This window comes from Podarcis cretensis (assembly GCF_951804945.1).
Source record: "Podarcis cretensis genome assembly, chromosome: 13".
NCBI lineage: Eukaryota > Metazoa > Chordata > Lepidosauria > Squamata > Lacertidae > Podarcis > Podarcis cretensis.
Window position 1 is genome coordinate 12139500 of NC_137182.1, and position 24536 is coordinate 12164035.

Below are 24536 nucleotides of genomic sequence, written 5' to 3' on the forward strand. Positions count from 1 at the left end.
CGCTGTGAGTCAGCTCAGAGAGCATAAAACTGCAAATAACACACAAGCACAACACACTAAGGCAGGACAGAGAAAGTGATTTGTGCAAGCCTGTCCGTCCCCCCCGCCGCCCACTTTTCCTTACCTGCCTCCTGTGCCTGCAAAGGCAATTTTTATTTTAATACATCGTGGTTTTTTGAATGAGCATTTTGAAAACAACAAATACTGCAAACGTGCCTTCAGCAGCGACGGATGGAGGTAGACACCCTGGAGCCTTTACTGTGAGCTGGTGGGGAAATGGCCAGGGCTGTGCTCAGCTGATGAGCAAAACAGAAGTGGGCATTTTGTCCTAAGAGTGCACTTAGTGTGGCAAGTCCCCACACTTGTTGCTTCGGTGCATCCCCATTCAAGTAGCAAGTCATTTTATGCTGGTTTTCTTTTACCCAACTATCCAGATTGGAGAAATCCAAATTAGTTGGAGGGGAAAGTGCAGGTTAGCCACTTGAACGAGGATGATATATGGATGGTGTGGAAGTTTGCATACATGGGATGCCCTGAGTCCACTTTAAACTGCCACGTGTACATGCCCTAAGTAAGCTTTCTTCCACACCAGCCCTTTTCTGTGAAATGGCTTTTGCTATGTTACATTTTACAGAGTCCAGAGGTGCAAATCTCTGCAACCCTATGTTTGTATGTTTTTTCAGCCATGATTCGCAACAGATTCTATTTACTTTTGCAATAAAATGTGCAACTGCAGCACTGTCCTATGTGGAGTGGCAAAGATTTGAGGAAGCTTGGGGGGGGCTCTTATGCTTTTAATTAAAAGTTTCCTTTTTGCAGGTCCTACGTGTTTTATTAAAGGGACGTGGGTGGCGCTGTGGGTTAAACCACAGAGCCTAGGACTTGCCGATCAGAAGATCGGTGGTTCGAATCCCCACGACGGGGTGAGCTCCCGTTGCTCGGTCCCTGCTCCTGCCAACCTAGCAGTTCGAAAGCTCGTCCAAGTGCAAGTAGATAAATAGGTACCGCTCTGGCGGGAAGGTAAACGGCGTTTCCGTGCACTGCTCTGGTTCGCCAGAAGCGGTTTAGTCATGCTGGCCACATGACCCGGAAGCTGTACGTTGGCTCCTTCGGCCAATAAAGCGAGATGAGCGCTGCAACCTCAGATTCGGTCACGACTGGACCTAATGGTCAGGGGTCCCTTTACCTTTTACCTTTACGTGTTTTATTGCTTCTGGTTGATCAAGGCTGCAGGATTAGTGAAGAATAGCCTCTTAATGCCCCCAATGTCTGTTTCTGCTCCTGTGGCTGAAAGTGGAGTGATTCTTTTAACACCAAAATGAGGCTATTTTTTAAGGTTAAAATGAGGAACTCAATCATCAAAGCTACCCCCAACCACTAAAAGTGACAGTGGAGGAATTGAGGGACTATTCATTGTTAATCCCCCAGCTTCAATCAACCAGAAGCAACTAAAACAGGAGGGCTTGCCAACAGGAAACTCTTCATTAATGTTGCAGAGAACCTTTCATAAATGGGAACTAAAGGTAAAGGTAAAGGTACCCCTGCCCGTACGGGCCAGTCTTGACAGACTCTGGGGTTGTGCGCCCATCTCACTTAAGAGGCCAGGGGCCAGCGCTGTCCGGAGACACTTCCGGGTCACGTGGCCAGCGTGACATCGCTGCTCTGGCCAGAGCCAGAGCCAGAGCCAGAGCCGCACACGGAAACGCCGTTTACCTTCCCGCTGGTAAGCGGTCCCTATTTATCTACTTGCACCCGGAGGTGCTTTCGAACTGCTAGGTTGGCAGGCGCTGGGACCGAGCAGCGGGAGCGCACCCCGCCGCAGGGATTCGAACCGCCGACCTTTCGATCGGCAAGCCCTAGGCGCTGAGGCTTTAACCCACAGCGCCACCTGCGTCCCTAAATGGGAACTAGTTGTAAGTAAATACAGAAGAACCCTTGTCATGGGGAATGAGTATCACTGGGTTACTAGCATTACCTTACGGAATGTGCAGAACCTGCATTTCAAATTCACTGCCATCTAATCACAGACAAGCAATGCCTCAGCAGGACTCTAGAGTAGATGCAAGCAACCTAAATTCCTTCCCTAAGCAGCGACACCCACATTCTACCAAATTGTCTCCACCAGATTCCTCTCTAATCCTTTCTTCAAACCTCCCAAGGAAGGAGGACAGTTGGCTCTTGTTCTGCCAGTGATATTTCCCCCTATTTAAATCTAGTTTCCTTTCAGATAGTGCTGGGCAACTGTTTGGCCACAATTTGCTGCAGTGGTCTCGGCAGTTTTAGGAATACTGTGATCCACCCAACACCACCCCAATTTAAGGTTGTGCAGCAGCTCAAAGTTTCAAGAGGAACAAACGTTTTTGAGAAAGCCATGGAACAGGCATAGGCAAACTCCAGCCCTTCAGATGTTTGGCTCCCAGTACATTTCCAAGCACAATTCAAAGTGTTGGTGCTGACCTTTAAAGTCCTAAACGGCCTCGGTCCAGTATACCTGAAGGAGCATCTCCACCCCCACCATCCAGCCCGGACACTGAGGTCCAGCGCTGAGGGCCTTCTGGCGGTTCCCTCCCTGCGAGAAGCCAAGTTACAGGGAACCAGGCAGAGGGCCTTCTTGGTAGTGGCGCCCACCCTGTGGAACGCCCTCCCACCAGATGTCAAAGAGAACAACTACCAGACTTTTAGAAGACATCTGAAGGCAGCCCTGTTTAGGGAAGCTTTTAATGTTTAACAGACCTCTGTATTTTAATACTTTGTTGGAAGCTGCCCAGGGTGGCTGGGGAGACCCAGCCAGATGGGTGGGGTATAAATAAATTATTTTTATTTTATTTTATTTTATTATTGGGACTACAATTCCCATCATCCCTGACCACTGGTCCTGTTAGCTAGGGATGATGGGAATTGTAGTCCCAAACATCTGGAGGGCCAGAGTTTGCCTATGCCTGCCATAGAATAACAGAAATGTAGAAGAGATCCCTGGGTGATCTAGTCCAACCCTCTGCAATAACTTTAGTTATGCTCAGTTCTACATAAAGGAGTGTGGTTTCGGTCTATGACTCTGGAAAGCTTTCATTTTATGGTTAGGGAGGGTGGGAGAACCCATGGGCGCAACCACTAAACTCTGTGTTTTGCCCCGGAAAAAGTGCTTTTACAGCACATACAGTGGACACCATTTTCCCTTCCAGGTCCCAGTTGCAGAGGAAGCTTTTCTCCCTGCTGCTGCCAGCTGCTCAGTTGTTACCACTGCTGTATGTACTCTGTAGTCTAAAAGAGAAAAGAGAGGACATCAGTATTGGATCAAATGCAACAACAACAAAGCCACGCATTTCACAATGTTTCCTCCTCCATTCCAACAGGCTGGTTCTGGCAAAACATTTGAGAACTTCATAACTCAGTTGGTGCTGATCATGCCAAGGTTGCAGATTGGATCGCCTGTGATCTTCAGGCGCCCTTCCAGCTCAATGATTCTATGTAGAATGCATGTTTTATTTAAATCTATGTAGTTGAGGAATTCATTGCTAATATGCCGGTGTTAAAACCATTAGGAAGGAGATATCTGAAGGGGGAGCGAGGATGGGAATGAGCAGAACGAGAACGGCCATTCGAGGCATAGAGAAGACCACAAAGTTCAGTGAGCAGAACAACGTGAGTAAGAGAGAGGTTCACTGCCGGCTGCACTCAAAACAGGCTGCCCTGCCCAATGGTTGCAGCCAAGAGGTCATTGATTCATAAAAGGTAAAGGGACCCCCCGACTACTAGGTCCAGTCGTGACCGACTCTGGGGTTGCAGCGCTCATCTCGCTTTATTGGCCGAGGTAGCCGGTTTATAGCTTCTGGGTCATGTGGACAGCAGGACTAAGCCGCTTCTGGCGAACCAGAGCAGCGCACGGAAATGCCGTTTACCTTCCCACTGGAGCGGTACCTATTTATCTACTTGCACTCTGACGTGCTTTTGAACTGCTAGGTTGGCAGGAGCAGGGACTGAGCAACGGGAGCTCACCCCGTCGTGGGGATTCGAACCGCCGACCTTCTGATCGGCAAGTCCTAGGCTCTGTGGTTTAACCCACAGCGCCACCCGCGTCCCCACTGATTCCCAACTCCCCGCTTTTCCCTTTTTGACTCACCGAGTATCTTTTCAACAGCTTGCCACTCTGATTTGGCACATGGTCCGTTCTGCACAGGCAACAGTCAGCCTGGACCCCTGTGAGAAATTAAAAGGGGAAAACCAAGTTGTATACATTTGGAGGAACTTAAAAGGATCCAGGGCCCAAGCTCTGAGACATGTTATGACGGCACAGACTCCCAATCTCTCAGGACCGAGCAACCACAAGCTGGTTAGGGTGGAAGGAAGGCATTTTGGATTGCAGCCAAGTTTGAGCCTCTCTTAGGAAGAAAGACCTAGCAACTGCATACTCAGATTAGCTTCCCTGTATTCCATAAAGTGATGACATCTACCTCAAAGGGCTGTTGTAAAGAACCATGCAATGGGTCTGTGCATCTGGCTACTAAACAAAAGGTTGGTGGTTCAAGCGCACCCAAGGATGGCTGTGGGCAGGATTCAAACACTGCAGGGAGTTTAACTAGATACCTGAAGAAGCGTCTCCACTCCCATTGTTCAGCCAGGACACTGAGGTCCAGCACCGAGGGCCTTCTGGCGGTTCCCTCACTGCAAGAAGCCAAGTTACAGGGAACCAGCCAGAGGGTCTTCTCGGTGGTGACACCCACCCTGTGGAATGCCCTCCCATCAGATATCAAAGGAAAAATCAACTAGCAGACTTTTAGGAGACACCTGAAGGCAGCCCTGTTTAGGGAAGCTTTTAATATCTGAAGGACTACTGTATTTTAATATTTTGTTGGAAGCCGCCCAGAGTGGCTGGGGAAACCCAGCCAGATGGGCGGGATATAATTTATAAATTGTTGTTGTTATAGATGACTCTTGGGTTCCCTTCCAGTTCTACAATTCTATGATCTTATGGATGTCTGCAGGAAGCACTTTGGGCACCTGAAACCTATAAATGGCAAGGTGTCTTGCAATACCTTCCGAGATTTAAAGCAGTGATGGGAAGCCTGCAGATCTCATGATGTTGGACTCCCATTTCCCATCAGCTCCACGCAGAAGGACCAATGGTCAGGGTTAACGGGAACTGTAGTTCCCACCAGGAGGCCCACAAGCTCTGTACTCTTGATTTAAGGACGTCTCGCACAAGGTATCTGCACCTGATGAGTTTGGTACGACTCGCACACTTTTAATTTCAGTCTACTCTCAAACCAAGGTATCATGCCCATGGTCCACAAGCTTCGTTCAGACGGTCCACGGCATGTCTGTATTTGTGGCTAAAGATGGAAGGTGGTAAATAGCAATACTGAATTTTATTTGTATTTTTACTGCTTCTGGTATTGTACTGTGTTGTATTACAACTTGAATTTTATGGATTTTTTACAAGTTGAATTTCATAAAATTCAAGTTGTAATACAGCTAAATACAGTACATAATGAATAAAATAAGCAATAACAATACCCAGTGCTTTTTTTTCTAGAAAAATAGGTGTTGATACTCACCATGAAGTTGTTAAAGTAAGTGTCACACTTTGTTTTCCCCCCTGGGAAAAACAGCACTGGCAATACAATTAAAAACCATACAGCATTTGGCATTGTGCATTACAATTGCTACAACAGGCAGAAAAATCTGTAATTGGTCTTCCAAGATGTACAGCAAGTTCCGCGGGGAAATGAGTTTGGGAGCCACTGTCCCAACCCATTTTGGCATCTCGCTTTAGCTCCGACAGGTTGGATGTTTGCAGGAAGAGTTCGTTTCGTTTACGAGATATTTTGTTGGTTTCGCTTGGCAACATATGAATTTGCAGAAGAAGCTGCCATCCCTAAACCACAAGCAGTGCTTCTAGTGGAACTGGATTGAGCGCCCTCATCCCCCAAATCATGTTGAAATTGTAGCCGGACCTGTGGAAACCGCCCATGCTGCAATCCTGGGCACAGCTGCTTGCGCAAGTCCCACTGAACGCCTGTTTTCTAGCGCGACAAACCCTTGTAATTTGACCCGTGTCTTTCAAGGGAGGGTACACGGCTAGGTTAGCCTACACCTGATTTTCCAATACCTTCAGTGCATGAATATTTCAAAGCTCAAGCTCAGTCGCAGTGGGGGCTGAGGATCTGTTAACAGCTCATCTTCTGTGTGTGGAAGCCAGGTTAGTTTCAAAATAAGGAAAGGCATAAGGGGTTAATTCCGGGCAGAATGAACTGTATTCTTTGAAGAATGGTTATCAGATGGAAGGCACTAACTAATTATTTCCCGTGGCAGAAGAGTACCCAAATTAAGGCGCTAATTTACACACCCCAAACACATTCGAAGTGTGCTGCAGTAGGCCACATGGCAAAGTGAGTTTCGGACCTTTTAATATAAGAATCACGTTCCTACTTCTGTTATAAAAAGGTAAAGGGACCCCTGACCGTTAGGTCCAGTCATGGACGACTCTGGGGTTATGGCGCTCATCTTGCTTTACTGGCTGAGGGAGCCAGCGTACAACTTCCGGGTCATGTGGCCAGCATGACTAAGCTGCTTCAAGATGATAAAAAGGTAAAGGTAAAGGTACCCCTGCCCGTACGGGCCAGTCTTGACAGACTCTGGGGTTGTGTGCCCATCTCACTTAAGAGGCCAGGGGCCAGTGCTGTCCGGAGACACTTCCGGGTCACGTGGCCAGCGTGACATCGCTGCTCTGGCGAGCCAGAGCCGCACACGGAAACACCGTTTACCTTCCCGCTGGTAAGCGGTCCCTATTTATCTACTTGCCCCCGGAGGTGCTTTCGAACTGCTAGGTTGGCAGGCGCTGGGACCGAGCAGCGGGAGCGCACCCCGCCGCAGGGATTCGAACCGCCGACCTTTCGATTGGCAAGCCCTAGGCGCTGAGGCTTTAACCCACAGCGCCACCTGCGTCCCATGCCAAAATGGCAAAATTAACTGGGAAGCTCAGAAATCAAGAAGACAATAACTTTTTTAAAAAATGGGAAAAGTTTATAATTTATATACGAGACCACTGCAAGCAGGTTAAAACACTGGCAGGATTTCAATCACATTTGTAAAGTAACAGAAAATATGGACAATTCAGAAGGAAAAAATATTTGGATAAATATTGACACACAGTTGTAATTATTTTCATTAGGACCCATGGAAGGGGTAGGGGGAAGTCAGGAGATTCAGAGTAATCTCAGTTTTTGGATTTTGAATTGATGTTTGTTGCGTGTTTATAAAAATGAAATAAAAAAATATTTTTAAAAGAGAGGTTTCCTTCTCCTAGATGGGCTGCCTTCCCAGGTTGACCAGCCTCACCTGTCCCTCACTTCCCTCTGCAGCAGGTACAGAAACCACCTTCTTGGGCCTACGATTGGTCTTGTCCGCTCAATTTTTCCAGAGACTGGGTCCAGGGGCCAGCCTAGGTAGGTGATGTTCATGGACAAGGCATCTCTGAACACCCCCTTCTCTTGTAACAGCTTCCCACCCTTCCCCTTACCTTGGGAGACTGGAGTCTGAGACACGGTGTTGGAGGGTGGCGGGATTGAGCATTTTGCTTGGATATCCCTCAAAACATGGTCATGCTGCTGTCCTCCATAGGCGCCTCTCGCCTGCATGCAACCACAGAAAACTGCCATGTTACTTTTCCCTGGCTAATACCTGCCCATCCTGGACCAGGTGTGCATTTTCCTGTTCCTTCTCCTTCTGCAACATCCCTTTGGATTTCTCCCTTTTCAGCCTGGGCAACTGTCTAATTAAGGGGGACTGGGTGGCGCTGTGGGTTAAACCACAGAGCCTAGGACTTGCCGATCAGAAGGTTGGCGGTTCGAATCCCCGCGACGGGGTGAGCTCCTGTTGCTCGGTCCCTGCTCCTGCCAACCTAGCAGTTCGAAAGCTCGTCAAAGTGCAAGTAGATAAATAGGTAGCGCTCCGGCGGGAAGGTAAACGGCATGTCCGTGCGCTGCTCTGGTTTGCCAGAAGCGGCTTAGTCATGCTGGCCACATGACCCGGAAGCTGTATGCCGGCTTCCTCGGCCAATAAAGCGAGATGAGCACCGCAACCCCAGAGTCAGCCACGACTGGACCTCATGGTCAGGGGTCCCTTTACCTTTACCTGTCTTCTTCTTCTTCTTCTTCTTCTTCTTCTTCTTCTTCTTATTATTATTATTATTAATTTGTACCCTGCCCATTTAATTGGGTTGCCCCTGGGGAGGGCGGGGTATAAATTATTATTATTATTATTATTATTATTATTATATACAAGGCTCTATACAAGGCTCCCTTTCTGTTCTGCTTTCTCATCTGCTTCCGCTGTTTATGTTGCCTTAGTTTTGACGGGAATGTGGCTTTACCATTTATGCAGCGATTGCTGATATATGGACAAAATTTCCCTTGCCAATCCTTCCGAACCCCTTCCCTTCCCCTCTGACTTCAGCACCCCACAAATTTAGTTCCTTATTCCTCAATTCCCATCTTCTGCTATGCTCCACTTGCACGCTCCAAGGCTACACTGACTGGCAGCAGCCCTCCTGGTTTTCAGACGAGAGTCATTCGCAGTCCGATCTGAAGACTATTCAAGGATTGGACCTGAAAAACCTCTGCAGACAAAACTATGGGCCTCCCCACTTTTCCCTCACATGCATGCACAAGGTGTTAGTATTCCTGATCTATGATTGCAGTCATGGGATTTTTGTCTATCACATGACGGTGTATGTTTTGACTCCACAAAGTGGGAAGTGATGGAGACAGGATGTTTGTGTTACTGTGTTCCATGAAGTGGGACTATTGTCCTTTGTTCTTTTTCTCTTTGCTGTCTGATGCTAGAGAGAGAGGGAGCCATGTTGCAGTCCTCTGTGTGTGTGTTTATATGTAAATAAAGTAGATTAGCCAAAATGCTGAGTTGCTGAGGTCTGTCATGAGCAAGTTGCGCAAACTCTGCAGATCCCTAAGTGTGCCGGTGTCGGTTGGCATCAGTCACTGTGATGTTTGGGCTGAAGAAAGCTTTTGAAGCTCCTGAACGATCGACCAGGAGGGAGGGGACATGCCACTTGGGCATGTGTCTCTGCCAGAGTCCTACTCGAGTGTAGGCTGAATTCCTGACACAAGGTCCTCTAGCCAATCCCTTGGCCTCTCTAGTTGTTTTTGTTATTTATTCAGTTTATCCACTGCAATTCATCCAAGATTACAGGGCAGTTTACAGTATAAAAACACAAAAATACATAACATAATAACAAACAAAACAATACCCACTCCAGTTTAAAAGGCCACAGATGGTTAAATTGGCCGAAGGAATGCTTTTGCCTGGAGCCTAAATATATGTAATGTAATGCAGACCTTCCTGGGGAGAACAGCCCACAAGTGGGAAGCCACCACAGAAACGGCCCTGCTCTCAGGCTGCCACCCTCTGGACCTCTCGTGCAGGAGGCACATAAGAAGTGCCTTAGATGGTGATTGCAGAGTCTGGGCTGGTTCATATGAGAAGCTGTCCTTGAGGTACAGAAAGGACCACATGGCTGTGGAGGTTGAAAGCCTTGCAGATCTTGGGCAGCTGCTGGTGGTCTGAGAAAACAACTAGACACAGAATCCAACTCCTAGGGTCCAAGGTCCCTTCGTCACATTCCTAAAATATTTGAGGGGGGCCGCTTTCCCAAGTTGCCATTCAAATGGTGTGCATGTGCCATGTCTTGTGATCGATTATGTGGGGCTGGGCTTACCTGAAGGAGCATCTCCACCCCCATCGTTCCACCCGGACACATTGGTCCAGCGCTGAGGGCCTTCTCAGTAGTGGCACCCGCCCTGTGGAACGCCCTCCCACCAGATGTCAAAGAGAACAACAACTACCAGACTTTTAGAAGACATCTGAAGGCAGCCCTGTTTAGGGAAGCTTTTAATATCTGAAGGACTATTGTATTTTAATATTTTGTTGGAAGCCACCCAGAGTGGCCGGGGAAGCCCGGGGAAAAATAATAAATAATAATAATAATAATAATAATAATAATAATTACAATACGCCCCCCCAAAAAATTACAGTGGTACCTCAGGTTACAGACGCTTCAGGTTACAGACTCTGCTAACCCAGAAATAGTACCTCGGGTTAAGAACTTTGCTTCAGGATGAGAACAGAAATTGTGCGGTGGCAGCGGGAGGCCCCATTAGCTAAAGTTGTACCTCAGGTTAAGAACAGTTTCTGGTTAAGAACAGGTATCATAGAATCATAGAATCATAGAGTTGGAAGAGACCACAAGGGCCATCGAGTCCAACCCCCTGCCAAGCAGGAAACACCATCAGAGCACTCCTGACATATGGTTGTCAAGCCTCTGCTTAAAGACCTCCAAAGAAGGAGACTCCACCACACTCCTTGGCAGCAAATTCCACTGTCAAACAGCTCTTACTGTCAGGAAGTTCTTCCTAATGTTTAGGTGGAATCTTCTTTCTTGTAGTTTGGATCCATTGCTCCGTGTCCGCTTCTCTGGAGCAGCAGAAAACAACCTTTCTCCCTCCTCTATGTGACATCCTTTTATATATTTGAACATGGCTATCATATCACCCCTTAACCTCCTCTTCTCCAGGCTAAACATGCCCAGCGCCCTTAGCCGTTCCTCATAAGGCATCGTTTCCAGGCCTTTGACCATTTTGGTTGCCCTCCTCTGGACACGTTCCAGTTTGTCAGTGTCCTTCTTGAACTGTGGTGCCCAGAACTGGACACAGTACTCCAGGTGAGGTCTGACCAGAGCAGAATACAGTGGCACTATTACTTCCCTTGATCTAGATGCTATACTCCTAGCAGGTTCTGAACCCGAGGTAGCACTGTACAGTGGTACCTCTGGTTACGTACTTAATTCGTTCCGGAGGTCCGTTCTTAACCTGAAACTGTTCTTAACCTGAAGCACCACTTTAGCTAATGGGGCCTCCGGCTGCTGCCGGAGCACGATTTCTGTTCTCATCCTGAAGCAAAGTTCTTAACCCAAGGTACTATTTCTGGGTTAGCGGAGTCTGTCATCTGAAGCGTCTGTAACCTGAAGCGTATGTAACCCAAGGTACCACTGTATTCAAATTGGCATGCCTGCAACTAGATGAACAACAACCACCAACCAGATAATGCAGCGCTTTGTGACTCCCATCATATTCTCTCCTGTGCCCCACATTTTCCCACCCTCTGGACCTGAGGTTTCCCCTCGCCTCCCTTGCCCAGGTACCTGCATCTGCCAGCATCTGCGCTCCAGCTGCATCTGCCTGCGCCGCGCTTCCCAGTGGTAGGCGCCCGCCATTGTGCTGCCCGCCGGACCGCCTGCAGCCGCGGGCAGCCGCGGTGGCACCGTCGCCGAGGCTCGTCGGGTCACACAATGCCGCGATGCCCGGGCAACTGGGAAGACGCCGCCGCCGCCGCCTCACCTGCCGCCCGCTGCCGCACCTGGCCGCCAGGGGGCGGCAGAAACCAGGCGCTGCTTCTCCCAGTCCTTGCCTGGCGGACGCGCGTCCTGGGAGCGCGCGAGTGATTTAGCATCCCGGGGTGCGTGCCAGGCGCTGCACCCATGCAGGGGAAAGCTTTTTTTTTTGCAAGATCTCGCTCAGAAAGAGAGGGAGAGCAGGCAAACGATGACCCAGAAAAGCAGCAAACGAAAGCCCGGGGATGGAGGGAAGCAAGAATCTGGGAAGTTTGCAAGCAAAATGCAAAAGTCAGTGCAAAATGCGGCGGGCTGGTTGCAGTTATCCTGTGCGCGAGCGATAGTCGTAAAAAAAGCAAAAAAAAAAAAGTGGGGGAAGATCTCATTGCTGCAGGGCTGAAAAGCAGGTTCCGGGGAAAAATTAGAAGTTTGCCTTTGCATGTCCCCGCGCGGAGAAAGCTAGCTTGTAAAGGAGACGGCCCCTTCTCCCTTGCTTTCTACATGCAAGAAATGTGTATTTATTTATATCCAGCCTTCCCCTCCCCCGACAAGGACTCAAAGCCGGCCTTTGGCTGGTTGACATCCCATGTCCTTGTTTGATCCACCACGCATTTTGCGCTCTGCGTTGTGAGCCGCCAGGGACGGGAAGCATGCAAATCTGTAACAAATCATAATAATGATAATAAAGAAAATGCTGCAAGCCCGGCTGCCTTTTTGCAAAAAAAGAAAAGTCCTGGATCGCAGCTCGCGCGCGCAAAACTCCGTGCCCAGGGAGCGAGCGCACTGCGCGCCTTTGGAGAAGAAAGCGCTTGCAGTTCCGAGGCGGAGGCAGAGGCGGCGCTGTCGAGGGCGCGCTCCCGATTGGCCCCTTCCAGGAAGCCTTCCCCGTAGCCCGATCTCGGGCGCTGGTTGGCTTCGGGGGCGCTGACGCCGCCCAGCTGGCCTCGCCCTTCCTCTCCCCGGGAGGCCAGAGGCATCCGCGGGCCAGCTGGGCGCGTGGAGAGCCCGGGCTGCGCACGGCTTCTCGGCGAAGGTGTTGCTGCGGCGGCGGAATCCCCATGGAAGGTAATCTCTCTCCCGATCTCTGGAATCTGCGATCCCTTCTAGGCCTCCCCGGTTCTCAGTTCGGCCCGCTTTCGCCGCAGACGCGGAACTCGGTAGGAGAGGGTGTCCCTGAGCATGTACAGAGTGCATTTCCCTCTCCCGCGAATCTCTGCGATCCCTTCTAGGCCTCCCCGGTTCTCAATTCGGCCCGCTTTCGCCGCAGACGCGGAACACGGTAGGAGAGGGTGTCCCTGAGCATGTACAGAGTGCGTTTCCCTCTCCTGTGAATCTCTGCGATCCCTTCTAGGCTTCCCCGGTTCTCAGTTCGGCCCGCTCTCGGTGCAGACGCAGAACACGGTAGGAGAGGGTGTCCCTGAGCAAGTACAGAGTGCATTTTTTAATCTCCCGGGACTGGAGGATTTGGGCGGGCGCGTCCGCTGGTTTGGAAAAAACGGCTTTCCGAATCGGAGGGTGGCTTTTCCCCGCTTCTCTTTCTACAGACTCGACACCGTCTGCCCTTGCTGGCCCCCCCCCACCTTTTTAAACAGGGTAGTTGAAATAAGGTGACTTAATAGCTTGCCTGTTCTGGTACATCCGCCTCATGTTGTCGCTCTGTTACCGTTTTATTAATTGGATTGTTTTGATACTTCTTTATTTTTGTTTTGCTTATTGCATTTCTTATGTGCTGTTGGAAGCAACTCTTGATATTGTGTTGGCGGAAAGGGTGGTCTGCACACTTGGAGGAATAATAAATATATCCTTCAAGGGCATGCATATCAAGCGCCAAAATCTGTTTACAAGGTATAGGCCAGTCTAGAAGGGACAACATGCAAGAGTCCTCTGAATATATTCAATTATCTTTCCCCCCTGTAGCCTCCAGCCTTAACTTGACTTGAGCACGACTGAATCTCGTGTTTAGAAACTGCGCTCAGCCCAGCACTTTTTTGTGTATACCTTTCAGTAAACATTCAGTTGATATTGCGGCATTCGAGAGGGTTGTGTTTTGGGAGGCTGCTTCTTCCTGAGATAGAGTCCCATGTTCGGAGGGTTTTTGAGCACAAATCCTGGCCAAAGGACCTCTTTAGGCGCTGTCTGCCACCAGTCATAGTGCCTATTTAAAGTAATACTGCTTCAATCCTTGGCCAGTAATCCAAAGGTATTGAGGGGGAGGACTGTAAGTCTTTGAGGGTGGAGGATAGCTCCCTCCCCACACTTAAAATCTAATAATAATAATAATATTTTTTTTAAAAAATCACTGCTTCAGATTCCTTCTTACTTTGAGGCTACAAGAGCGCCGGAGACTTCTCTGTAGTGGCCCCAGTGTTTTAAAAACACACACACAAAAAACACCTCTCTACAGCTTCCTCACTTCTTACTTAAAACTACAACAAAAAACTTTTTAGTCTTTTAAACTTAGTGTCTTTCTCTTGTCCTTTATAGAGATGTTGTCATTTTGCTGTTCCTTGCTGTTACAGGCTGTGGTGGTGTTGTTGTTGATGTATTATTTTACAGTCTTATTTTTTTAGTGTGTTAACTATTTTTGAAACGAATATAGAAAAAGTAGCAAGTAAATGTTTTAAAATAAACTAAGGGAAAGGAAAGTTACCAGCTAATGTGGATCTGCAAATAGGCACGATTCAGCTTCTCTGAAAACCAGTTTCTCCGGATCGATTGTCCTCTGTGTGAATTCAGCTTTTCTGCGAAGGAGGTTTCTTTAGGGTTTGTGAAAGTGTTGCTTGAATCGAGGAATTTGAGATGTTTAGCTGAGGGATTACTATGGCATCTGAAGAGTCGACTCAAAAGACAGTAAATGTTCCAATTTCTCCTGTTTATTTGATCAGCATGTCTTTAACAATTCCACCCCCGAAATGCTTCATCTTCAAGCATTGCCCATAGTGACGCAAAGTATGTGCGCATGGGTTTGTATTTTGCATTAACTGTATCTTCTGTGTCTTGTTGCCACAGTTCCACAACTGCTGTGAGCGGAAAAATCATCCGGCCACCGGAAACGCTTCAAAGTTTGGCTGTGCTCCGGAGGGCTATGGGGAACCAGCTGGGCCCAGTGCCCCCATTCATGCCGCACTTGCAGGCCTTACATGTGGTGGTGGTTGGGCTGGATGCAGCCGGCAAAACATCGCTGCTGTACCGCTTGAAGTTCCAGGAGTTTGTCAAGAGCGCGCCCACAAAGGGCTTCAACATGGAGAAGATCCGGGTGCCGCTGGGCGGTTCGCGCGCCATCACTTTCCAGGTGTGGGATGTGGGCGGCCAGGAGAAGCTGCGCCCCCTCTGGAAATCCTACATGCGCCGCACGGATGGCGTCGTGTTTGTGGTGGATTCTTCGGAGGCCGAGCGGCTGGAGGAGGCCCGCGTGGAGTTGCACAAGATCGCCCGCTCCTCGGAAAACCAGGGCGTCCCCATGTTGGTGTTGGCCAACAAGCAAGATGTGGTCCAGGCCCTCTCGGTAGCCGAGGTGGAGAAGTTGCTGGGTCTGCCCGAACTCTGCGCCTCCACCTCGAACCACATCCAGGGCTGCAGCGCTGTCAGCGGACAGGGCCTTCAGCAAGGCTTGGAAAAACTCTACGAAATGATCCTCAAGCGCAAAAAAGCCCTTCGCACCAGCAAGAGGAAGCGCTGAGAAACTGGGGTGTGAGATCATCTCTGGGGGATACAGACATTTTGCACCACAGTTTTTTGCCACCCCGGGACATTGTTTCGGAGCAATGCGAGGTTGCAAATCAGACAATTTCCTCTTTGGTGACTCTGCTTTTTGGACTTATGAACTGTGGAGCATTTGTGCCCTCGTTTTTGTATTTTTATGTTGTGAACCGCCCTGTGATCTTCGGGTGGTGGGTAGTATACAAATTGAATAAATAGTAGGGATGATACATGCCATGGGCACTAAGAAAGTATCTTGACAGCCTACCCTGGATTCCCCGGGAGGCTAGTAGTTTGGGGAGAAAGGGGGAATTTCCCAAAGAGTTGGAGGTCCGTCATGCGCCAACCACATTATTTGTTTATATCTTTTCAAAAAGAAAGCGTAATGTTTTCTGGGCTCCCCACCCCTGTTTTTCTGTTGTTTTTTGTAGAAAACAAACCTTAAATTATTAAAAAAAACATCATTCTTTTCAGAGTTGGGGATGAGGCATTTATGTCATCTTTTGTGCACAGGGATGAGGGAGGGTTTTGGCATGCTAAGGGGATGGACCAGATGATAAACAAGGGAGGAACACAGAGCTGCTTGCGTGCAGTGTTAGAAACTGAGGTGGGAAAGCGAGGAGCTAAAGGGCACCTTGAGCCTAGGTTATGGGCGCAACAACGGAATGTCTTACAACAAGAATACAAAGCTGAAAATGAATGGACTGCAGCTAAAATATTATGTTCATTTTCCACATGGTCTAGTCGTTCCCCTGCCCACCCCCCTAATATTCTTAAGAGGGTCTCTTCTATAGTCTTCAGAGAATAGCTGGATGTGGGGAGGCAGAAAAAGGTCCTCCTTTCCTTCCACACTGCAGTTTCAATCTGAAATCTTAGGCCTAGCAACTGCTCATGCTAATGAAATTCCCTGTCGCATAATGCGCCCATAACAATGGGAGTTTCGAATGCTGCTTGCATGATGTTTATAAAGATTATTTGTAAACATCATGCCTTCCTGGAATGGAAGGTAATGCTTAATAATAATAATAATAATTTTTTATTTATACCCTGCCCATCTGGCTGGGTTTCCCCAGCCACTCTGGGCGTCTTCCAACAGAATATTAAAATACAATAACCTACTAAACATTAAAAGCTTCCCTAAACAGGGCTGCCTTCAGATGTCTTCTAAAAGTCTGGTAGCTGTTTTTCTCTTTGACATCTGGTGGGAGGGCGTTCCACAGGGTGGGCGCCACCACCGAGAAGGCCCTCTGCCTGGTTCCCTGGAACCTCTGCAGAAAAAGAGGCTGGAGCTCAGGGCTTTTCAGGGCCTTTAGTTTTCTATCCACAAACCTCTGGACACTTGTGAGTTCTTTTACATGTTCCAGTGATTATCATCATTACGTACCCACAGCTAGCTCCTCAGCATCTGGGAACAGGGACACCCAGGTTATCACTTCTATTTTTTTTTAATAAATTTTTTATTAAGAATTTTGTTGATACAATAAAGAAAAAAAGACAGAATAAACAAAGAACAAACAAAGAATAAGACAAACATAAAGTTATACATCTTGTAATAACCATCTTTTCTTCATTTTTTTTTCCTTTTGGACTTCCTCACGTCTCTCGCTCCTACTTTCCAAGTTAATAAAACTTTAGCCAGCAACTTATCACCTTATTTTCATTCTTATTGTACACAATTCCAATATTTTATCCATAACTTTGAGTATTTTTGTCAAAATCCTGAATACCTAGTTTTAGCATGATATTCATTCAAAATTTATCTTTCTCATGAAATTCACTCATTCTCATAGTCTTTTCAGCTAACTTTATGGTGCCCTGTTGTTTTCAAATCTCTCATCCTTCTTAACACTCATATAATTTACAGTGTTTTTGAAGATAGTCCTTAAATTTCTTCCAATCCTCCTCCACTGCTTCTTCTCCCAGGTCTCGGATTCTGCCGGTCATTTCTGCTAACTCCATGTAGTCCATCAGTTGCATCTGCCATTCTTCCAGCGTGGGCAAATCTTGAGTTTTCCAATGTTTGGCGACAAGTATCCTTGCTGCTGTTGTTGCATACATAAATAATGTTTGGTCCTTCTTTAACACCCTCTGGCCAACAATGCCCAAAAGGAAGGCCTCTGGTTTCTTAGGAAAGGTATACTTAAATACCTTTTTCAGCTCATTTTCCAGGTTATCACTTCTAGGGAGGCTCTGGGCTAAGTACTATTCATTTTGGAGATGAAGGACTGGTTGCCGTGCTCCCAGTTTCCTCTTCTGGTGCTAGAGACTGCCTGCATTGACTTGGAGAGGAGGAGGGGAGGGGTGCGTTTGACGTGAGGGGCTTTGCCTCGCTGTAAAATTCCATCTGCTTTTGCGCTGGCTGTTTCCCCCACCCCGGTTTTCCATGAGCCTTATAAAGGCCCAGATCAACATTGTTCGCTCAGGCTTTGTTTAGATCAGAAGCAATTTCCAGCTCTAGGGTTTGGAGCTTTCTCAACTAAGGACGTCTCTGAGCATGCAAATCTTTATTTGATGATAACCAGAGGTAGTGGTTGCAAACATTGCAGCTGAAAATTTATCAATACACTTGTCGGTGCAGTAAGATGTCCGGTGATGATAAAAAAAGAAAACCATTTGCTGGTTTTCCTTTTTGCATTTTCCTTCGCTTCTAAAGCAGCATTTTGCTCCAGACATGTGCATGCATTGTGCTTTTCTTGCCATCTGCTCCTCTTAACCCAGACCCCACATGTCTAGGCTTAGGGGCGCAGATCAGAGCATTTAGGCAGACCAGAGCACCCAGCAGTTCTTGCCCCTTGTGGGTCTAACCTCCGCCAACATGTAATGTGTGGTTTGCCCTTGGATCCGCCCCGGGTAGAGGAAGGAGCAGCAGCTCAGATTACTCAGAGTTGAGGAGAAAGTCACTCTGCTGGTCTTCTGCCTTCTTGGGTGTTTTCGCATTCAAGAACTAAATTCTGGCGCTCAAAACTCATCCTGTGGCTGAAGTCCTTTCTCGGATCAAGCCCTTGGGTACAGCTGACTCCTTGGCCTACTAAATGAGAATTCATCTGTTACCTTCCTGGACAAAAGCCACAGCAGCCAAACCGGCTGGAAACTGGTTTTAGGTTTGCAATTTAAACATAGCTCAAAGCAATTATTGTGAGAGCAGCTGGTACGAGAGGTACCAGAGTTCATCCTTTGCCTAGAAATCACATCCTCTTACTTTCAAGTCGTTCTCCCACCTGATGCAAATGTGTTTTGTCCCTCAGAGAAACGTGTGTTATGAAGCAACTAATAAAGAACGAAAGGGAGAGGTTGAGATTAGGAAAGAACAGTCCCTGTTGTGCGCCAAATAGACCTCTGTTTTCATGCCCTTGCTTCTGATATTCTTGGGCTGGGCCCAGTGAAGTCTCTCTAATGCCTTGTCTGCTGCCTGATTCTTGGCACTGGTAATATTCCTCCACAGCACATGTTCCTTGTGGTTTAGTTAGCAGGCGCTTGCGAGGAAATGTAAAGCTTCACACAGTGTTAGAAACTCAGATATATAAGCTAGGCATCAAATGGTTCCTTAAACCAGAGTTACAGGCACCAAAATGGCATGTCTGGTTGCCATTTTGGGGCCAGGCAGCTTGAAAGCCGTATTTTTCAATACAACTTTTTGGTTCCTGAAATGAGCGGCTCTCAACCTGTGGGTCCCCAGATGTTGAAGGACTACAACTCCCATCATCCCCGAGCTCTGGCCTTGCTAGCTAAGGGGTGATGGGAGTTGTAGTTCAACATGATCTGGGGACCCACAGGTTGAGAAAGGCTGGATTAGACAAATAAAATATAACAGCTAGACAGGATGTAGGATTAAGTGTGCGGAAACAGTCGAGGTCCAAGGATCCCCAGGCCTGCACCTCCAGATGGTGGAGGCATCAGGCGACGAAATCCTGGCACCTGGACATTGTTACTTGGTCTCAAGGGGCCGATAGCCAGGTGCAAAAGGCGCCTAGCGAATTTCCAACAATGGTTTCACATCCTAAGAGCATAGCGTGGCCACATACATATCACGAAAAGAGAAGAAAATGCATCCTGAGAAAAGGAACAAGATTGTGTAAAATTTCCCTACGCTGATATATAGGTGTACTGTACAGTGGTACCTCGGGTTAAGAACTTAATTTGTTCTGGAGGTCTGTTCTTAACCTGAAACTGTTCTTAACCTGAAGCACCACTTTAGCTAATGAGGCCTCCTGCTGCTGGTGCACTGCGGCCGTGTGATTTCTGATCTCATCCTGAAGCAAAGTTCTTAACCCGAGGTACTATTTCTGGGTTAGCGGAGTCTGTAAGCGTATGTAACCTGAAGCATATGTAACCTGAAGTACCACTCTACTTAGAATTAATTCTGATAATTTAAATGGAAACAGTGCATCGTACCAGAGTGGGATGTGACCAGATGGGCGATCTGTCTACCTGTTCGCCAGGCGCTGTTAATGAGCAACTTCATGGACTCTATATGGTGCTTTATGTTTAAACTGGATTAAGACCAGAAAGCCCTTCAAACTGATGCCATCAGCTCCCAAGCTGATCAGGGGTCTGTGTGACCATGTAGCAGCAGCCTTGCATTACTTCAAGCGAGCTGAACTCTGAATCTGGAGGATAAGCGCCCAGGCTGTCCTTGCTCAGAGTGTGCTTGGACACTAATGCCTTCTTTTATGTAAGAGGTTTGAGGGCAACGGGTTTAAATCGCCTTTAGAGCTGTTATATAAGGGCTTTCCAAATCTGTCGACCTCTCCTGCTCCTGCGCCACTCCCAGGATTAGTGGTGCTGAGTCATTATCTTTCTCAGAGGCTCAGTCCCTCGCAGGCAATCTGTTCTGTTCAGAGGTGCTGCCCTCACTTGTTTTACACGGCCAAACAATAAAACCCAGTCTTTGAAAGCAGGTTTGGGGACTGGCCACGTGTGAAGGTGCCGGTGTTTATTTCAGAATCCATGCTCCCTGGCTCATCTGGTCAGCTCCAGATTTTGAAACTACTAGTACAGTGGTATCTCAGGTTACAGACGCTTCAGGTTACAGACTCCGCTAACCCAGAAATAGTACCTCGGGTTAAGAACTTTGCTTCAGGATGAGAACAGAAATCGTGCTCTGGCGGCGCGGCAGCAGTGGGAGGCCCCATTAGCTAAAGTGGTACCTCAGGTTAAGAACAGTTTTAGGTTAAGAACAGACCTGCAGAACGAATTAAGTTCTTAAACTGAGGTACCACTGTACTGTGAAGAAACAACAGCTTCTGATCTCTGAGCAGCTCCTCTGCCCTCTGCGGTGCTACTTGCCAGTAAGAGCAGCATTCTGCACATGCTCTGATGTGTTCTCTCGGTCACTTATCTCACATATTCCAGGCCAACGGCAAGAAAAACAGGTGGCTGAGTCCTGGCTCAGCCCCTGGGTGTCTGTCTGCATCTCGGCAAGGTAGCAATCTTGACTCCAGCTGTAAGTAGAGAGGACGTGCTCCACAAAGTAGTTTCTTCTTAATTAAGTTCCTGGGCTGGGATGTTCTCAAAACAGGTGTATCACCCACCCACATCTTTGCTTTGCTGGGCTCCTTTCAGTTTTCATAATGAAGGCAGCCTTAGCCACACTATTGCTGTGTTGGCAAAGGAGGAGCTTCTCCTGGAAGAAGCTTTGGTTAAAGGCTTAGTTCCCCCCCTGCCCCAACTATGTAGGAAATTGGAAACCTGTACAGTGGTACCGCAAATAAAATTTACATTATTAACAGAGATTGAGGATAGAGGAGACTTTACAGTTCCGGATCTCAAATTATACTATGAAGCGTCAAGCTTGATCTGGATTATAGATTGGATGATGTTAAAAAAATACGGGAATGTTAGATATAGAAGGATGGGATAACATTTTTGGATGGCACGGTTACTTAGGACATGACAAAGTAAGAAACCACAGAGGATTCTTAAAACATATACAGTGGTACCTCGGGTTAAGAACTTAATTCTTTCTGGAAGTCCGTTCTTAACCTGAAATTGTTCTTAACCTGTAGTACCACTTTAGCTAATGGGGCCTCCTGCTGTCACCGTGCCACCGGAGCACAATTTCTGTTCTCACCCTGAAGCAAAGTTCTTAACCCGAGGTACTATTTCTGGGTTAGTGGAGTCTGTAACCTGAAGCGTCTGTAACCTGAAGCGTCTTTAACCCGAGGTACCACTGTACTTCAGTTGTAGCCCTCCAGAATGCTGGCAGAGGCTCAAACGACCCCACGCTCTACTGTACAAAATAAAAGTTAAAACCCACCAAAATGCCAACCGTAACGCGCAGAGAATGCGAGAAGGCGTTGTTGGCACTGTTCTCCCTGATCTGATAGTCTATGTGGGAGGAGAGGAAATCACGTGAACCCCGATCCGAAATGGTACAAGGCAGACACAAGTTCGCCACCTTATCTCCCACGAGTGGGAAGAGCTATGTGTAAGTTTTGATAACATTTTAGGCCTCAGATGCAGGGAAGTCAAACGCACCGAGCTTCAGAAATGCAAATGCTCTCGTGAGCTGTGCTCTTCTTCAAGAGCCGTTTGAATGAGTAAGTACAGTGGTGCCTCGCAAGACGAAATTAATCCGTTCCGTGAGGCTCTTCGTCTAGCGGTTTTTTCGTCTTGCAAAGCAAGCCCATTGACAGCTTAGCGGATTAGCGCTATTAGCAGTTTAGCGGCTTTTAGCGGATCAGCTGATAAGCGGCTTATCAGCGGATCAGCTGATAAGTGGCTTAGGGCTTAGGAAAAGGGGGGAAAAAGAAAAAAAAAACCCGCAGGAACTCGCAAGACATTTTCGTCTTGCGAAGCAAGCCCATAGGGAAATTCGTTTTGCGAAGCGCCTCCAAAACGGAAAACCCTTTCGTCTAGCGGGTTTTCCGTCTTGCGAGGCGTTCGTCTTGCGGGGCACCACTGTATTTAAAACAAAACGTAAGAATCAGGCCAGCACCTGCTTTCACAGTGGCCAGCTAGATGCTTGTGGGAAGCCTCTCCGGCAGGACCTGAGTGCGAGAGCAGTCTCCTCCTGCAATTTCCAGCAAGTTCCAGGTATTCGGAAGCAGAGTGCCGCCAATCAGCTATGGAGGCACATCTTTTAAAGCTATCCAAGTTGGTCATCACGAAGGGGTGAAGGGGCATATTACAATATTGTTCTATTTATCCCAAAAGGGGAGGTTTTTCTACACCAGCCAGAAGGACAGGGTTTTTTCTGTAGATGTTACAGTGAAAATAGGCCTATCTCAGGAATGTCTAGGCCTAGGCAGATGAGAGATAAGAGCAAGGCTAGATGGATGTTTCATTCTGGCCCCAGACAGGGGGAGACTGAAGACAAGGAGGCGAGGAAGACAAAGCCCCATTTTATTGCCACTAGTATAAATCACATATTTTACATTTGAACACGTGTTGAGGTTCATGGTGTGGAGAGGCTGGTGCAGGAAGGAAAGGGGGGGGGCGAGCCCATGTAAGGACATAGGAAGTTGCCATAACTTTCGGTTTACAAAAGATCAGGTGGTATTCTGTTCTGCAAATCTATATAAAGGGGACACACCCTGACTAGGGGGTGCAGATTGCAAACTTATTGCTCTGTACCTTTGCTTTGCATATGCACTTCAAATAAAAATCCCGTTAATAACCTGCAAGGACGTTTTGCCACTTTGTGTGAAGCTGTGCTTCAGGGACCCAGTAGCAGATATGTGTGGTCCTTCAATCACAACCTCTTCTGAGAGCTAATTCCAAAGTTTGACTATGCATTGTGCAGAGAAGCACTATTTTTGTGCCTGCCCTATCTACGGTATCCATTATTATTATTATTATTATTATTATTATTATTATTACATTTATTTAATCATTTTTTCGATACAAACAACAACCGCAAAAGACACTACAACAAAAACCATAATAACCATAACACAATTTGACAATTCAGATTTAAATACATTGATATACCTATGACTGCACCTTTTAAACAATATTTTCCCACCCACTTCCCACCACTATCCTCCTTATCGCTTAAATATTCATTCCAGATTTCTTCATATTTATCCATTCTTAATTTGTGTCGACATGCAATGCGTTCATATGTAGCTAATCTGTCCATATTATCAATCCATGGAACCTTTTTGCAGCTCTTCCAATTCATCAAAACAAGTTTTTTTTGCTTCTAATATAACACAGTACATCCATTATTTTTTTTTACCCTATCTTCTGATGTTTGGTTTCTTTGGCTATCCACAAATTCTAGTGCTGTTAAAGAGGGAAAATGAGTTTTTTCCCTATCACGTTGTCTCTTGGTCACCTTTTCGCTAAACAAAAAAGCCATTGGGACTAGATCACCCTTCGGGCTCCCTTCCAACGCTACAATTCTATGATTCTATGAAACTCTCCTCAGAGAGGAATTGCTCCATCCCGTGATCACATTTGTGAACCTAAAAGTTTAAGCACATCCATGCTACAAATACAGATTTATTGCCATCTTCCCTGCCACGATTTTAAAATAGCATACTCAAAGCATGTTTGATTAAAACTGTTGCCAGTACTATACAAATTGCAAATGTTGATATTGGGGGGGGGGGAGTCCCCCTGGGCAGAAGAGATAAAGTTATTTGCCAGAGATAGCGTTAGACACTTTCATCTGAATTTACTGGCTTTGTTAGCTGTGACTAGAAAATTTCAACCCGCTCACATCAAGAGAAGGGCAGGGAAATTCTGGGGCATTCAAGGATTTTCTTTCCCATCTGCTCGCACACAAAGATCGATTTCCTTCTCTCTCTCATCCAGTCTGAACCAAACTGTTAAGTCCAGTGTTACAACACAGGGATAATTAATTTTGACCCGATCGTTGAGCCACGACAGATGAGATTTGGGCTGAGGGCCTTATGCAAGAATTTGCAGCTGAAGCGATGGCTGCCTGCCATTTTCGGAGGCAAATGTGTAGGTGGGGGAAATAATACGGGCTGGTTTGTACTCCCCGTTTCTGGGTCACACACTTGTGCAATTTGCATGCTCCAACCCTGAAGACCCGGATTCCCCCTAAACAGCCCATGTCATATGTCTGCTGACTGACCAGAACACCAATACACCCAGCTACCTATAGACACATGGTCAAATTAATATACCCCACAAAAAAATAGACCCTCCTCCCCTGCTTTTGCATATACATGCACTTGAGTGCCTAAGACTATACTAAAAAGTATACCATATTTTTCCGTCTATAAGACGCCCACATGCATAAGACCCCCCTGCTATTTTGGGGGACTCAGTTTTAAGAAAATGAGGGGAGATGGCCCAAAGTTGTTGAGTTTCTCTCCCCACACAGCTGCGAGTGGGAAACACTCCCTAGATCATTTCCCGCGCACAGCAGCATTGGGGGAAGTTGCGCTACCACCAACTGGTGGGCGGGCACACTGCTTCTCCCCCACCCCCGCATGCCGTTATCTGTCTATTGCAC

General features: G+C 47.3%; 2 protein-coding genes across 3 annotated transcripts; one reads left to right on the top strand and one right to left on the bottom strand.

Annotated features, from left to right (window-relative positions):
* Window positions 1-3050: 3050 nt before the first annotated feature.
* Window positions 3051-11375, bottom strand: CCDC200 (coiled-coil domain containing 200). The gene is made up of 4 exons (XM_079950191.1): window positions 11216-11375; window positions 7520-7631; window positions 4121-4197; window positions 3051-3261 (listed from the first exon to the last, which is right to left on the bottom strand). The coding sequence occupies exons 1-4, from the start codon at window positions 11285-11287 to the stop codon at window positions 3235-3237; spliced, it is 288 nt and encodes a 95-aa protein (XP_079806317.1). The 5' UTR covers window positions 11288-11375; the 3' UTR covers window positions 3051-3234.
* Window positions 11376-12349: 974 nt separating this feature from the next.
* Window positions 12350-15593, top strand: ARL4D (ARF like GTPase 4D). 2 transcript variants are annotated; one of them, XM_079951263.1, is made up of 2 exons: window positions 12350-12469; window positions 14414-15593. In XM_079951263.1, the coding sequence occupies exon 2, from the start codon at window positions 14490-14492 to the stop codon at window positions 15081-15083; it is 594 nt and encodes a 197-aa protein (XP_079807389.1). In that variant the 5' UTR covers window positions 12350-12469; window positions 14414-14489; the 3' UTR covers window positions 15084-15593. The 2 variants fall into 2 exon arrangements, with proteins under 2 accessions (XP_079807389.1, XP_079807388.1); XM_079951262.1 differs by having other exon boundaries at window positions 12439-12561.
* The last annotated feature ends 8943 nt before the right edge of the window (window positions 15594-24536 follow it).

What these genes read in the sequence shown, in the direction of transcription:
- CCDC200 (XM_079950191.1), bottom strand. Translation starts at nt 11,287, where the DNA reads ATGGCGGGCGCCTACCACTGGGAAGCGCGGCGCAGGCAGATGCAGCTG. An exon ending in GCAGATGCTGGCAGATGCAG is followed by an intron (nt 7,632 to 11,215) that starts GTACCTGGGCAA and finishes GGTTGCATGCAG; the next exon opens with GCGAGAGGCGCCTATGGAGG. An exon ending in TCAGACTCCAGTCTCCCAAG is followed by an intron (nt 4,198 to 7,519) that starts GTAAGGGGAAGG and finishes AATTTCTCACAG; the next exon opens with GGGTCCAGGCTGACTGTTGC.
- ARL4D (XM_079951263.1), top strand. Translation starts at nt 14,490, where the DNA reads ATGGGGAACCAGCTGGGCCCAGTGCCCCCATTCATGCCGCACTTGCAG.